This window comes from Corvus brachyrhynchos, unplaced genomic scaffold (assembly GCF_000691975.1).
Source record: "Corvus brachyrhynchos isolate BGI_N302 unplaced genomic scaffold, ASM69197v1 scaffold671, whole genome shotgun sequence".
Classification (NCBI taxonomy): Eukaryota; Metazoa; Chordata; class Aves; order Passeriformes; family Corvidae; genus Corvus; species Corvus brachyrhynchos.
The window spans coordinates 1,878,401-1,894,510 of NW_008236441.1; the positions used below are offsets into that span (position 1 = coordinate 1,878,401).

The 16,110-nt window shown below is 41.4% G+C and overlaps 1 protein-coding gene across 1 annotated transcript in view; it reads left to right on the plus strand.

Annotated features, from left to right (window-relative positions):
* The window catches only part of ERBB4 (erb-b2 receptor tyrosine kinase 4), a 530,390-nt gene that overhangs the window by 388,399 nt on the left and 125,881 nt on the right, over window positions 1-16,110 (plus strand). Inside the window, exons 16-20 of the mRNA XM_017747097.1 lie at window positions 764-896; window positions 2,936-3,029; window positions 4,559-4,713; window positions 10,486-10,530; window positions 10,649-10,723. Coding sequence (XP_017602586.1) covers window positions 764-896; window positions 2,936-3,029; window positions 4,559-4,713; window positions 10,486-10,530; window positions 10,649-10,723 — 502 coding nt within the window. The remainder of the gene's footprint in view (window positions 1-763; window positions 897-2,935; window positions 3,030-4,558; window positions 4,714-10,485; window positions 10,531-10,648; window positions 10,724-16,110) is intronic.

The window sequence follows — 16,110 nt, forward strand, 5'->3', positions numbered from 1 at the left end:
TTGTGTATTTTGGTGTGGGCTTGAGGGTTTTAATATAAAGGTTCTTTGGTTCTTCAGGTGCTTTTGCAATAAATAATTTTAAAATCACAATTAATGGTGTCTTTCTTTCAACTTTTTCCCTGCTGTCCATAAGTTTTATTTCAGGGAGTCCTCAATTCATAGGTAGCACTTTATATTTTAGTTTAACAGAACTTTTGTGGATTTGGACAATTGATTTTTTTGAATCCTTAAAATTTTTGGCGTTTACCATATCCTGTGTCAGGGAATTGTACAGGTCGATCTTTACTTTCTATGAAGAAAAATCTCAGATTTGAACCCTACTGGATTCCTGTCTCTTTGAATGCCCATGAGGGACTTGGAAGAAGCAGTGAACAATTTTTTCATGCTTACTCACCTCCTCCTTGCCATTCACATTTTTGAAGCTTTAATCATGTCCTTTCTCCCCTGTCTTTGAGGCTGCTGCTCTGTTTATTCCTGGTTTAGAAGCTCCTCTCTGCTTTTGATTATCCTTGCAGCACTCTCTTAAATCTTTTTCCCACTGGTTTTTTTTGAAAGGAGCAGACCAGGAGTGTGTACAATATTCCAGCTGAGGGCTCTATTTGTGTTGTGGCATGATGATGATTTTATGCTTTTTTCTGTCCTGTTTCTGGAAGATGGGGACATTCCGGTTACGTTTCCAAGTGTATCGGGATGCTGACGGAGTGTTTTCCCTTGGATTTGGGAGGGCTAGGTGCATTACTGACAGCATCCCCTCTCTCTGCAGCTGCTGATGGGATGGTGTGCAATGAGCTGTGCTCCACTGATGGCTGCTGGGGGCCAGGGCCAGACCAGTGCCTGTCCTGCAAGCGCTTCATCAGAGGGAGGACCTGCATAGACTCCTGCAACCTCTACGAGGGGTAAGACATTCCCCTTGTGCTTTTCCCTGAAGTTGCTAATTAACATTGTGGAGGACTTCAGTGAGCAAGTCATTTTGGGTGTGCATTAATCAGTATCTGGCTCCATTGCCAATATTACTGATTTTGGGTGAAACATTTCATGGGCTAAGATTTAAGGATTTCTAAGTCTGAACTTGTGTAGAAATCTTTCCCTGGTATTTTGCTGACTAAAGTTTTCATGCAGCATCATCACCTTGCACCTTTTACATTGCTGGTAACATGCACAATTTGATTTAGGTGAAAAGTTACAAAAAACCCCTCACCATTTATCCCTACTTGATACCCCTGCTCAGAACAATACAGTTAAGTTCTTTCAGATGAGCTGGATTCAGGCATCTGATAAAGAAATCCTCTGAATAAGGCCCCAAAGTAGAAGAACTCACTCTCTTTTTCATAATGCACTGTGTAATTGTACACACAAATATAAATTTAAAAACCCAACAGGAGTTCTTCCCCCTTTTCCTTCTGCTGCTTATGCTGGGGGAATACCTGCACAGCACAAGGTGGTTGAATCTGCCTTACGACAGAAAGATAAAACTGAACTAAGCCAAATGAACTCCCACACGTGCATAAAAATACTCTCAACTCTTCCATCTGGAGAAGGCATGCAAAAAGTACCTTGTCAGAGCAGTTTTATGTGCATAAAAGCTCCTGTTCTCTCCTCTCCCTTCACCCCCCAATAAGAAGAAGAGTTGCAGACCCCAGTTGTGTTGTCACTGCACTGGAATAAGTTAGTCCCCCCTTGGTGTCTTTTGCTGCCATGGAGCCTGTCACAGTAAGAGCATGATGAGACTCAATCAATATGTTCTGTTCTGTATCCATCAGTGAATGGTATTTACACCTTCCACAGGCTCAGTTCTGTCCTAAACATGTGAAAATACTTGTAACTGGGCTTGGGGAGAAGTCTTTTGTTTGTTGGAGAGCTCTGCACATTCACATTGTAGGGCAGCAACAGTTCTTCAGGATGGGGTCAAGCTGTATTTGACATCTGTTTTAGCCCTCAGTAGGAAAAATCCAGAGCCAGAGAAGGTGAGCTCCCTTGCAGCACTTGAGTGAGGTTTTCCGCAGCTCAGTCCTGATGTCCTCAGCAGATCCTAACAGCTGTAGAGGAGTGGAGGGTGAGCAGTGACCAACCACCCTTTACCTGGATGCTACTGGAGCCCACTAACATGAGTGTGCAGCACATCTGTAACTGGTTAATGCAAATATTGTAATTGGTTAATGCAGCAAGATGGGATCCACCTGCAAAGCTTGTGTTGGTCCCCTCTGAGTCTACTTCAAAGATTCTGTCTGTCTTTAGTGGGGGAGATATAACCTGCTCAGATGTGAATTCATCTTGGCCTAGTAGAGGGTGGGATGAATTGTGTTGGGAGAATGTTGGAGGTTTGTGGTGAGGGGCAACTGACAGCTGAAATGTTTGAAGGAAGAAGTTCAACCTGCCATCACTACCTTTTTTTCCCCCTTAAAAGTGGTTAATAAAAAAAAGTCACTTGAGTAGTAGGTTCTTGTGGATACATGAAATAAATGAGTAAAAGGATTTGTTTTGACATTTTATAGATTCAGACCTCAGTCTAGAATTATTGCTGAAAACATTATGAGCCTTTTGGAGAACGGGCTTTAAAACATATGTTCATAGAGACCTACCTGCAACAAGGGCAGCTCTGTCATCAGTGCTCACATGTGACAAGTGGCTTCCTGAATCTGAGCCACGAGTGACAATCCTGTAGATGAAAATCAAGAAGTCAGCAATTTTGTGCTGTTAATGAAGTCTGTATTTCTTAATGAGAGGAAAGCCCCCACTATAATTTTATACTGGTGAAGAAGGTGTTTCTGCTTCACCTGGCTGTGGATGAGGTCGTGGCCTGTCCTCAGCTGCTGTGACAGGCTGCTGGCCTCAGTGCCCCTGAGATCAATTCCATCAGGTGAAGACCCAGCCAGGTGGGCTCAGGTTTGGGCTGGAGTCTGCTTTCTCCTAACCTGCCTGCAAAATATTTTCTCAGGGAATTCCGAGAATTTGCAAATGGTTCTGTCTGTGTGGAGTGTGATCCCCAGTGTGAAAAGATGGAGGAAAACATGATCACATGCTACGGGCCGGTAAGAACAAATTCTGTTATGTTCATTGGGTTTTGGTTTGTTTTGTTTGCTACTGTCCAGGGTAACTTGCAAAAATGTGCTGAAGGACAGGGTTTTCCTGCTTACAGGCTTTAAAGCAGCTACTGCAAATTAGTTTTAAGAGAAACAGAAAATGTGCATATTCTGTATCTAGGGAAGGAATTCTGCTCATCTGCTCTGGGAATCAACTTCCTTGGATCTGCTTCCTTGAGAAAGTGATTTTTAAAGTTTTCTTTCCTGAGTTGTCTTAATACTTTAGTGGTACAGATGCACACAATTTTTACAGACAGAAAGCATGCAGCTGTGATTTGAGTGCCCTTTTTAATCCCTATTTTCATTCTTTGTACTCAGTTCTGTTCTGGTTTCCCCCCCGCCCCCAAAAAGTGGGAGAATTTGTCTGAGTCTCTCAGTTTGAACAATATGCTGGGAGGTTTTTTGTACTTAGATAGCCTTTAAGTTCTTTTGAAAGGTAGTGTTTTTTATGCATCCTAAATGACGGCTAACTCTTTCTCACCTTTACAATGGCCAGTAACTTTACTTTCAAAGATTTTTGCTCCTTTGGGAGATAGAAGTTGTGGCTTTCTTCTAGTTTTCTGTGTATTGCCAAGATTAAAAGTCACAAGTATGCTGGAAATAAGGAGCTGTATTTTAGGCTCTTCACAATTGAGAAAATATAACCCGTAATTTATTTCCTTGTTTCTGTGACTTACTGAATGGAAAAAAGAAAGGCATCATAATTTTTCTTACAATACTGTGTTTTTCTGCAATACAGCCATAAGGCAAGACACTAGTGCTTCAAGTGTTCAGCCCATCAGGGAAATTTGGATTTGTAGCAGGGCTTATGGACGTAAAATCCTGGACCAATGCTCAACCTGAACACCAGATTTAGTTATACACTGGCTTATCATCACAGCTTTAAAATTTCACTTTTACATTGTCTAGGAGTCTTGGTTTGTTGTTCTTAACAATTTAGTCTTCATATGTATTAAGAAGAAGGAGAGTCTTGGTTTGTTGTTCTTAACAATTTAGTCTCCATATGTATGAAGAAGAAGGAGACCTTGTAGTCCTTCAGTATTGCTGTGACTGAATGCCACGTGCAGAATGCTTGTGGAAAATAGTTCTGGACTGCAGAGGTAGGAGATCCCACTGAAGGGCCAGTGCAGTGGCTTGGCAAAGATGGTTCAGTACTGAATAATGTAGCAAGAAGATTCTCAGTGATAAGTATTTCACTGTGGACTTCACTGTATTAAGCACACACATAATTTTAAGAAGCCCATCTAGAAGCTGGTATTTAGTCTTGCACTCTACAGAAGAAGTTAGTGGCCTAAAGCACCAGGATTTATACATCTGCTCCTCCCTAACAGAGGCTGGAACCATGAAGGTAATTCACTGTTCCTTGGGAAGAGAAGCTGCTGCAGTTGTTGCTGAGTGTGTGCCAGTGCAATTCTAGTGCAGCAGGAAAGGGCTGAGTAACTTGAATGCACTGCATTTCTTTCTTCCCTGCTCTCCAGGGACCTGACCACTGCACAAAGTGTTTCCATTTTAAGGATGGTCCAAACTGTGTGGAAAAATGCCCTGATGGCTTGCAGGGGGCCAACAGCTTCATTTTCAAGTACGCCGATGAGGATCGGGAGTGCCATCCGTGTCATCCAAATTGCACCCAAGGGTGAGTGCAAGCTCTGTGCAGGGAGCCATCCTATCCATGTACTGCTCATAGCACAGGGTGGTTTACAGGTTGTTTGGCTTGGTAAAGTGCTTGTCCCACTCCTGAAAAGAGAGTGTGCAGTAGGAATTTAACTTTCGATTTTCAAGTCTCATGATGTTCAGGTTTTAGTTATGACTGCCCAGCAGCTCATCACAAAAAGACCCTTTTGAAGACCATAGAGAAGAACTTTCCACAGCAATGCTCTCGGCTTCCCTTCTACACTGGTTTGTAGCAAATGCTGCCCTTTCACTTAATTTTAGGCCTGTAAAATGACTTTATTTTAGTATTTGCTCCTTGACAGAATCTCTGCTACTTGGTATTGGTGAACTAAGCCTGCAGCAGTACTGTGAGACAAAAGTGTTACTGCTCTCCTTTTCCTGCAGGGACTGGTGCACAGAGTTTAAAACCAGACTTTGTACAGAAGCCTGAGACTGAGCATCAATTTCTGAAGTCCTGTCAAAGTGCCCAGAATAATTTGTTACACTTGGAATAATACAGCCCATGCAGCTGAGCCGGAATTAAGAACCTGTGCAACACAACAATAGTCACACACACACCTACAGTTTTGCACAGGCCATGTAAGTTATTACTGCCTTTCCCATGGGGCAATTAGTAGTGTCCAGCACACAAAGGAAGGAAGAAGCAGACAAAGGAAAAAAAGAAAACATCAGCCAGTGAAATAATCTTCGACAAGAGGATCTTATTGTTTAGCAGCTAAAATTAAACTAGTAAATTATTCAGTGTAATCTTGATGTCAACAGCTGTTGCCATTCAAAATGAGACCTTTTGCTGGTTTTACAAATCTAATTACAATAGAGCCATTAGGGAAATGAGAGGGAGATCACAGAGACACAGCCAGGATCTGTTACAGATTTGTCTCCCCCCCCCCAGACCCTTTAAATCAGTTATGCAATAAGAAAAATGCTGCTCCTGTGGAAGAAGAGTGTAAGTAGAAATGACATTAAAAGACGAGCTCACTCCAGGAGCTCTGGTCCTGGCTTTCATAGATGCAGAAGGTGCCAATGCTGATCTTAATCTGACAAGATCATGGATGTCTGATGGATTTACTGTCTACCCAGCATAGGAAGTGCCTTGGAGCTCTCCTGGCCTCCAGGAAGCAACACTTCTTCCTATTCCCTCCTCTTTCCTGAGGAGTTCTAACTGACCCAACTATTTCTAGTGTTTGTGGCACAACTGTGTTTCTTCTAGACCAGGAAGGGAGCAGAAGGTTTTCCTTGCCTTTCCACTTCTCCGTAGGCATTTGTATTTTACGTGTGGTTGTTTACTTTTATCTGCCTGGATCAGGAAGGGAAGTTTTTATGTCTTGTGCTGAAAATGTGACATTCTAGTTCATACACAAATAGGAAAGGCAATTCTAGCTGACCTTGGCAGTACTCAGTGGCAACCCCTGGTGGCAGGGTTGCCTTATGCAGAGTGATGTTGTCTGTTAATCCTTGGACTTCCAGTCTACCCTCCTTTCTATCTTCTCCTTCCGATTAGGTGAAAGGATGTGCCCATCCCCAGAGAAAGGACAAGTAAAAGGGTCAAAGGTCTCTCCCCAAGTTACATACACAAAGGTGTGATTATCTCCCAGATGGGGAGCTATCCCTTTTCCATGACACTAATACTATTCCCTGTGGAAATCTTCATCCTCGTATTAAAGAGTTGATGTGTCTATTCTTAGGTATTTTTTTATCCCTTAGAAAAACAATGCTCTCTTCCCCCCAAGTCTGGGTAAGCATGGCTTACTATTCTTTTTCAGTGTTCCTAGAGACTTTGTGGCATGTGATTATGTTAATGAAGCTGTTAATGACTGTCCAAGATGTTTGGTGTTTACAGGTTGTCCATCTTCTTGCTAACATTGGCAGGGGCTGAATATGCCCACAGAGAGAAGGGAAACCAGTTCCTATCTTCTTTCCTCCTTCAAGGCTGAATTTTCTAGTTTCATACCGTTCCTTTAGAAAGAAATATTTAAATTCCCCTCAGTCATGATTCTTCAGTGAAATAGGTTGTGGAGGGAACACATCTTGCTATTTGGCTCATGACCGAAAGGTAGAGAGAAAACGTGATTCTGCTTCATCCTGCACATCTATTCTCCTGACTGCCAGATCAAGTGCTGGAATAAAACCAGTGCCCCCTCAGTACAGCTGGGATACCCATCAAAAAGGGTTGAGCTGCTGCAGAGCAATGCTCCCGGGATGGTATTACCTCGTTCCTGCAGTGCAGCTCTCTGTGAGTCAGGCTGCTTGATAAAATGGGTTCTTAGTTCTCACCTGATGTGATGTTTCCAGTCATCTCCACCAGTTGTCACCAAGGAGGGGTCTGTCCCACCTCTGTTTCCTGTGTTCTGCCACAAATTCCATCTTGGCACTTGCAGAGGACTGCTTTAGTGAGGTTTGATAGCACCATTCTCCTCCCTTATTCAAATGTAATGACTGTTTCTCTTAATAGGTGTGTAATTATCCAGCCCTGTTAATGATCTTGCATTGACCAGAAGAACTGTCAAACAGTGGTGCAACAACTGTGCTTCTTGCTCTTGCATCCCCGTGATAAGTATCAGCTACTTGAAGCCAGTTTGGAGCAGATCTGAGGCACGTGGGACAGCCATCCCACTTAATTCAAGAGAGCTGGAAAGCATCTGGCACCTCTTCTTGCAGAACTAGCCAAAACTGAACACTTCCACAGAAATGAAATGCTAATTATGCAGTAGCTAGTGACAGCCTGCTTCCTTGCTGGGCAGGACGCAAATGGGAGATCTCACTGGACACCTCCCCTCATCACACAAACACAGCTTTTTGAAGGGAGTGCATTACTCCTCACCAAAATGCTCTTTTCCTTCTAAGCCATGACCAGAGAAGATGGGGGAGCTCCAGCAACACCGTGTGGCCCTGAAGGGATTTGAGGGCAGAAGCACAGTTTTGCCTCTAAGGCTTAGGTGTATTTTTAGGAAGACAGTTTGAATTCCAGATGAAACAATATTGCAAACAAACTCTGAATAAGAGAAACTGTTACTCTTTTGTTTTGCAAAACTTCCTCCTACCCCCTGTATAGCATCCAGTTCAACTTTGCTCCTCTCACCATGAGTGAGACATTCCTTGTTAGCTCAGTAGCCCTTGGGTGGAGTTGTCTGACTTCATCCATAACAACAGTTGGGTGACCTTCACAACAAAGGTTTTTTCCTGCCCAGAGATAATCCACTTACACCGTTGTAAAATCAGTTTTATTTGTTTCCAGTGACCAAGATTTTTGAGAATTCACCTGGCGAGGAATGGCTTTGCTACCCCATATCTGTTCAGTTAAGACCCCACCTTTCAATCTTAAAGAAAGTTGATAAAAGGCAATATTTCTGGATTGTTTCTGGAAAAAAACCAGTTGTTACTGCAATTTTCAAAACCCCCCATTTCCTTTCAGAGGATGATTATCTGTAAAGCTAGGATGAGCTCCAAGTGTAATTTTCTGGATAAGCTGATTGAACTTTTGTAAGGTACTGAATATATCATTAATAAATTGGCATGTATCAATTAACCAGTTCATTTTACAGAGCCAACTTGGAAAAGAAAATACCATCCAGACTCCAAGCAGAAGGAACACTGGGTGTGAATGGGGTTACCAGCGTGATTGTGTCAGGCTTATATGGGTCAAAAAGCCTGAAATGAAGGGAGTTCCTTCCTGAGGAAAAATACCTGATGACTTGGTGGTACAAAATACCGTGTTAATAAATATTGCCATGACTCACACAGTGTTGTACTTCCCTGCATGTAATCAGGACAGCCAGTCAGGGAGGAAACTGGGAATTGCTCAACTAGGAGTAATGGAATTGCACTTGGACAGAGTTTTCTCTTTGGGGAAGCGAAGTCCACTGAAGAAGATTACAATTTGAAATAAAAATCAATGATACTTCAACTTGCACTGGGTGAGGTCCAAACAGTACAAGTTTGGATTCAATCCTGTTCTCCAAATGTACAGGTGAAGTGTCTGAGACAACAGGCTCTTGATACCAGTCTGCTAGTTCTCTAAGCTAGTAGCAGGCTCTTGGACCTCTACTTTGAAGATGCCCTTCTTTTTATTTTTAGCAAGAGTCTGAGCTCAGGTTTTCTTGGCACAGTAGGAAATGGACAATCTGAGCAATTTTTCAGCCTCCTTCTTTTCTGAACTTGTTTTCTCCAAATTGCTGACAATGCCCTGAAAGGAAGAAACATTGGATGTGTTTGAGATAGGTTAGAATTCAGACAGTCCTGAATTCCGAAGTCCTGATGCCCAGGACAGCTGAAATTCCAAGAGTTCTCTCTATTAAGTTTTTGAACTGTGTTTAAATCAACCCCTTACATTTATGCATTATCTGGATATTTAACGCATCTTTTTCATGTCTGATTTCATTGAGGAAATCCTTCCAGTTTATGTTTGCATGTCAGAGTAAATGTCTTAGGCAAAAATAAAACTTCAAGTAAACAAACACAGGGTAAGGTTAACTTGGTCTGCTCTCCCTGATGAGCAGGTATAGGGAAATCGAATTCACTGACTTCATTTTATAATGGCAGAGTGATACCAATTTAAATGCAGCAAAAGCTGATGAGTGGCAAGTGATGGTGAAGCAGAAAGAAGATCTCATGGGAGCTTATTTGAACTCTCAGATTTTTTGACATGCATATCCTTCCATCAAAGCCAATCTGAAAAGCAGCAAACTTTAAAAGAGTTGGGGATCACACCTTAAATTTGAAATGCCTCAACAGAAGTAAGTTGCAGTCTACTGATTGTGTCAGATCACCTCTCCTGCCCATAGTAGATGTACAGCCAAAGGGCCTGTTAATAAAATGGCTCTGAGATCTTGCTAAAGAGAAATAAATGGTTTGGTTTCCTTAAATGCCAAGGGCTAGATACTCCCCATGGCTAGAGTGCCTACCTGGGCATGCAGCACTGAAGGGGGCCAGGTTGTTAAAACCCCTAAAAGCTCAACTTTAGGTCTCTGAGAATCCTGACTTCTATGTAAACATGTAATCGACCTGCTGTTTCAATGTAGAAGACCAGGAAACCAGTCCTGCTCTTCATGGGGGCAAGGGAAATCCACACATGCCCATGTTCTGCAAACCATTTTCCATGGTTGTGTTTTAGTGGTGCTGCATTTAGTGATTCCTTGCATTTCCAAAGCCTTTGGTGAGCATCAGCTGTTTGTGCAGGTGGAAGACTTTTGGCAGCATCTAAAGAAAGCAGAAGAAAATGTCTGAATCATCAGACCCCGTTTGGCTGTGGTTTTTGTTGCTGGAAGTTGGTCCTTGAGCTTCCCTGTTAAACAAGTATAGTCAGCTTCCAAAATATTTCTGCAGTCGCCCTTGCTGCTTAGCACAGGATGAACAATTGCATCAATTACAGAAAGAAAAGCAAGTTCTGGATTGTGCTCCTTGAGGTCTCAACTTGTAAGTGAACAGCTTTTGTACAATAATGACTGGTTTGATGACTCATAAAAACATGCAGGAAAAGCAACTCTGTTGTCAGGACTCCCACGTACGCAGGTGAAACCTGCCTTAAGTGCTGTTTGAGCCAAGATATGGCCTGCCTTGGAGTGCTGTTGCTATTATTGTTCGTTTTGTCACAAGCTATAATTTTTTTGGTGACTTAGGTCTCTCTTAGAGAGAGAAGAGCTAGAATTAAGAACAGAAAGGGGATTCCTGCTTCTTGGGTGTGTAAATAACAGATGTCTCTCTTTCTCTCCCTGTTTCCACTTTGGATTTGCTGCAGGTGCATAGGGCCACACCTGGAGGACTGCATTGGGCTGATGGATAGGTACTGGCTGCGTGCTGGCTGCCTGTGTGTCTCCATCCCGCACGTGTGGACAAGGGCGCATGCGTGTGCATGTCCTGGGGAGTGGCAATGACGTGGTTTGTTCTGTAATTGCCTGCAGGTGTAGAGGCCCCGCTAGTCATGACTGCATTTACTATCCATGGACACGGCAGTCCACTTTGCCACAGCACGCTAGGTAACATCCCCACCCCATCCTTCGTGCCCAGGGGCTTGCCCTGCCTGCCTCAGGAATGTCATACTATCCAGTTTGTCCACAAGCACTCATTTTGGGGAGAATACAACTTGTCCTTAAGTGAGATCTGCCTCTCTACATGCAAATTTGCTTTTCTGTTTGAAAGCCAGTTGAATATTCTGCTCATTTAGGCTGACTAGAAAATGCCTTTTTAAATTGTTTTTATTTTTACCTTAAATCAATAAGGATTAAATTCTGAAATTGCCCATAGACATACATGTTTCCAGATTAAATTTTGTTAGATGGTGAAAATTCTGGTAAAATTGGAATCCACTTGTTTTCTCTTTATTGATTTGTTTGTTTAAGACAGAATTTAAAATCAAATGAACCTCTTTCTTCCATACACCTTGTCTTGAAAAAGTAAATGTTTTAGCAAAACCAAATTTCTTCCTTAATTCACATAACACTGTTATTTGATTTTTTTCATTTTCTGTTTAAAAGAAAAATTGTAACCTTGCAGCAGTTTTATTTTTCAATAATGACAATTGAAACAAATTAATGGAGGCTTTACTCTGCATTCTTTTTCATGAAAGCCCTGCATTGCCATTGAGTTTGTTAATTTTTGAATTCAAACTGGTTAATATGACTTCTAGGCTTTGGGATTACTCTCCTGAGCTAAGACTAGATGAAAAATGCATAATTTCAATCAAACCCACCTGATTCAGGATTTCAATCTGAGGTTTTTTCTTGTCTTTTTCAAAAGGTTTTAAGGTTGCCTTTCCTTCCTAATTGTGTATGTAATGTGAATATTCCTATTTCTAGCTTATGAGGGAGAACATATTTGGACTTCAAAAACAGTGCACTATAAATGCTGTCCAATGGTACATTTGTTTATTAAATCAGTGTAAGTTCTGACTTAATTCATTAACCAATGAATAAGCAACACAAGATGAGTTTTTCAATATTTCAATGTTTTGTTTTAATCTTTCTGATCTGGGATATCCAGTTTGAGATACGTCTGTGGGGCCTCATTTTCAGATGGGCTCATCCAAACTGAGCTGCCCAGGTTTTAAAGGTCCTAATTTCATCAAAGCACAAATACAGAAAATGTATTATTATTATTTCCTTAAGTTTAAGGGCCTTACCAAACTACAGAAATGAAAGCAATTGTTTTGCTCTGTTCAGCTGTTTTACTCCTGCTCCATTTGGTCTGAGGGGGAAGACCCTCAAATGTTTCCTGTTTCCTTTGGATCGGTTGAATATTTTTTTGTTTGTTTCAACCTTGCTGAATTTATTTTAGGAAAAATGGCTGCACTGTGTTTAAATGTATTCTTTCACTTTCAAGGCAAAGGAAATTTCATACCTTTATATTAGATTTGTGAAATTGTGCTGCTTTTTTTTATTTTTTTATTGTGAAAATGGTTTATTCTGTTTGGGCTAAAAATGGGCAAAACTGCACTGGCAAAGTGACACTTTTTGTTACAGTAGGGTTGTAAATCCGAAATGGATGTGTTTGACATTAGATAGAAACTTCTGCATGACCCTCTGTTGTGCACCCTCCTGAGATTTGTAAATCTTAATTAATAATCGGTCTGACCCTTATCAATTGACTTGAGTTTTTTTCCATTGATGTGAATTACCAGTGAGTTGAAGGGGACAGGGTTTTCTGCTGTTCAGGCAGCTGAAAGTGAGAGCAGGGCTTTAACCCAAACAGCAAGATATTCCTCATCTTCTCCTATTTCCATTTTCATAGCAGTGTTGCTTTTCTTTCCAGTTTTTTAGTTTGCAAATTGTTTATGCCATGATCCATTGACTTGAGGGCTTTTGTAAGAGCCTGGTAGAATAGCAAAGGAATTCTTTCTGTCGTGTTTAATAAAGATGAATCAGATGTGCTCACATGGCTTGTTTTCCAAATGACTGGTGAAACTTCAGTTTTTCTGCTTATCCTTAGTCCCTTCAAGTCTGTGGGAAAACAACCTTACTTTTGGCAATGCATTCCTTTCTGCATAGTTTGGTTTTGGTTTTTTTAACCTTCGATAGAGTTCTGTCCAAAAGAACAGCTCCTCATGCAGCTTCCTGTACGGATTATTCCTGTGGAGCTTTGGTTTTGGTTCCACCTTCCATACCAGCCTTTCCTAGAAATCTGAAAGCAAAGATGTAAAAGCAGAAGGTGGCTGGAATTTCCCAGGATGCCCAAAGGAGTTATCCATCCTCCTTTCCTGCCTCTTATTACAACTCCTCCTTTTGCTACCTTCTGGCAGTTGCAGTCAATGTTTTTTTGTGGTTCGGGTAGCACACGATAGCACACAATGGCACATTCCAGCATATTCTAGAACAATCAGCAAAAAGATTAGTATGTCTGCTCCCAAGATTGGGATAACTGTTGTCTAAAAGGAAGGTTCAAAAACTGTAAAAATAATGCTCTGCTGTTCATTAAGAAAATACTCCAGATAGTCAGGAAAGGCTGGTTACTTTCAAGTTCACCAGAAGTTTGGTTAGTGCAGTTATTGGAGTGAGATTGTGGACAAAGTTTTTACCTAAAGTATGAATTTTAATTGGTTTATCCTTCCTAGGCTTCATTCACCTTAATATTAGGAGAGAAGAGATCATCAAAAGAGGAGTGAAGTTTCTGTTTTCTGGTGCATGTGAGATTGTATATCTAAAGACGTGATCAGGAGCATGTGGTGGATAAGATAGGAAAGTACCAGCACCAGCACTGATGTTCCTGGTCTGAGTAAGCTGTTGTCTCTGTTTATGCCCCAAGAAAATTTCATTTACATTTCCCTTTTAACTAACAGAAACTAATTAGCCAGGCCCACTATTGTCAAGTGCTTCAATAGAATGTTGTGTAGCTGTTAACTCAAATTACAATCCTATTGCTAGCTTTGTATCCAAAAACTACATCCTCTCAACAAATCATCACTTCCTCCACAGAAAAAAAAAACTGGTTTTATGTACTGTGTATGCATACAAGAGCTAATTAACAGTAAACCCTGTGTAATGCAGGCAAATCCTTTCAGAGCTGTTTTGTACCCCATCACAGTATGACTTCAATAGAATTTCACAGCAGCTCTCAGTAGTTGGTGGGGAAGGGAAACCACCTCTAATAAACTGCTTATGTTCATGGCTTTTATGGCGCTCGGCTCCGTTGCTTGGAGGAAAGTGCTCCATATGCTCTCTATTTTTATGGAATAATTATAGTTGTTCTGGAGGGGCAGAGGATCTCTGTATAAAATAAGAGGAAAAATAAGATCTGTGAGTACCAGCTAAGCTACATTACTTGGTTGGTAAAAGAAGCTACTCTCCAGAGACTCTTAATATGGAGCTTTCTGAAGCTGTATCAGAACAGAGCAGTTGAAGAAACAGGTTTATTTTTTAAGAATCCAGATTAGAAAAACAGACAGTTTCAGATCCTGCCTCTGTGTGTTGCATAGAGCTTACATATAATCTGTTTAGGACAAATTCACACGATCACAGAATCAGCTAGGCTGGAACACCACCTTTACAACGAGACCGAGGCACCGAGTACCACATTGAGTCTTTTCTTGCACACTTCTGGGGGTGGTGACTCCTCCACCTCCCTGGGCAGCCTATTCACCCTTTCTGTAAAGAACTTCCTAATGCCCAACCTAAACCTCCCCTGTGTCTTCTTGTCCTGTTGCTCGTGTCCTGGGAGAAGAGACCAACCCCACCTGGCCACAACCTCCTTTCAGGTTCATGAAAGAGATTGATAGAGAACTCCCAGTTCTGTGTGAGAACTTCCCTCTACTGAAGTGGTTCTGAAGCCAGACCTCTGCTGAAGTCACTTTCATTCTTGCCCCATGGTATTTCCCTGCCTGGAGCTTTAGGAGGAGTACATTTGGAATATCCCTGTGACGTGAATGAAAGTCACTGCAATGATCTTGTGAGCTCCTCCACTTTTTACCACTTCCACATTTTAAGACTAGTCTTCTTGTGGAAAGGGTGTACGTGGGTATTCCTTCTTTCCTGTTGTACAGATAGAATCCTAGAATGGTTGGGGTTGGAAAGGACCTTAAAGCTCATCCAGTTCCAACCCCCCCTGCCCCAGGTTACTCCAAGCCCCATCCAACCTGGCCTTGGGCACTTCCAGGGATCCAAGGGAAGCCACAGCTTCTCTGGGAAACCTGTGCCAGGGCCTCACCCCCTCACAGTGAAGAATTTCTTCCTCATATCTGACCTAAATTTCCCCTCTTTCAGTTTTCGGTCAGACTACAGTTAATAAATCTCTCATTTTATTAAAGCTTCTTTTCTGTACCATGTTCAGAAAGATTTGTCTGTGATCAGTGAGGGTTTGTGCTTCATCTGCTTTACTCAGCAGGGTTGGCTGGTATGGACTCATAGTATGGAAGAACTTAGTAGGGTATGCTACTATAGAGAGAAATAAACTGTTAAGGTTGGGAGAGTGAAAGAACTGGAAGCAATTCTCACACAATGCTGTTTAAAATCTGTTCTGTGGCTCCAGTAGTGTAAGTATCCTGTTGAGAGAACGTAGGACAGAGTAAGGTCAGAAATCTGCTGTTTCTAGAAGTTTTTTATATGAGGAGCGGAATGTGAGCAAAAAACTCTTACAGGATCTGTTGATACTCATTGACCAAGTTTCTCAGCAGCTGTGCTCATTTTTGATAGGAAAATTCTTTGTTTGGAAAACTGACTAAATTGTCTTTACTGAAACTATGAGCAGGGAAAAATTATGAGTAATAAGGCCAAATGTGATAGGTCACTGCCAGAAGAAAAGAAGCAATAGGAAGTGCAAATTAATAAATGGTTTGTTGGAATGGAAAACAACACACACAGCCATTGCAGAGGTCACTGCTTTTGTTTCTCATCACCCTTGCATTGTGTGTCTGTATTGATTTGGCTACACAAATAATATACAATGCAGAAATAAAATTGTGCTGTGGAGAAGTGACCTTATTATAAAGCAACAGTGTATATCTCACCACTCTCCAATGGGTTTCTCTCATGGCTGGAAATAAGGATTTAATTTAGATTTAATGTTGTTATAAATTAATTATCTATTATTAAATATACATTTGTAGAGCTTTAGAAATATGGAAGATATAGGGTTGTTTAAACCTCAGTGAATGGTTTCTTAATAATTCATTAATATTTAATATATAATAAATCAGAACTAAAGCTTGTGGTCTTACTTCCAATCTACCTGTGCAATGTAGGCTTTGTCACTCTTTCTTAGAAAAATTTACCTGTCAAATGTATTTGAGTTGAGAGTCCAGCCCAGACTTAATTCTCTGCAGTCTGGCTTACTCCTTGTGACCTTATTCAGGTGTGAAGGAGCTGCAATTCCTGCGTGAAATGGGAAGCTCTTGGCTGGGGTTGTTTAGAGCAGCACATCCCCCCCCCCCCCCTTT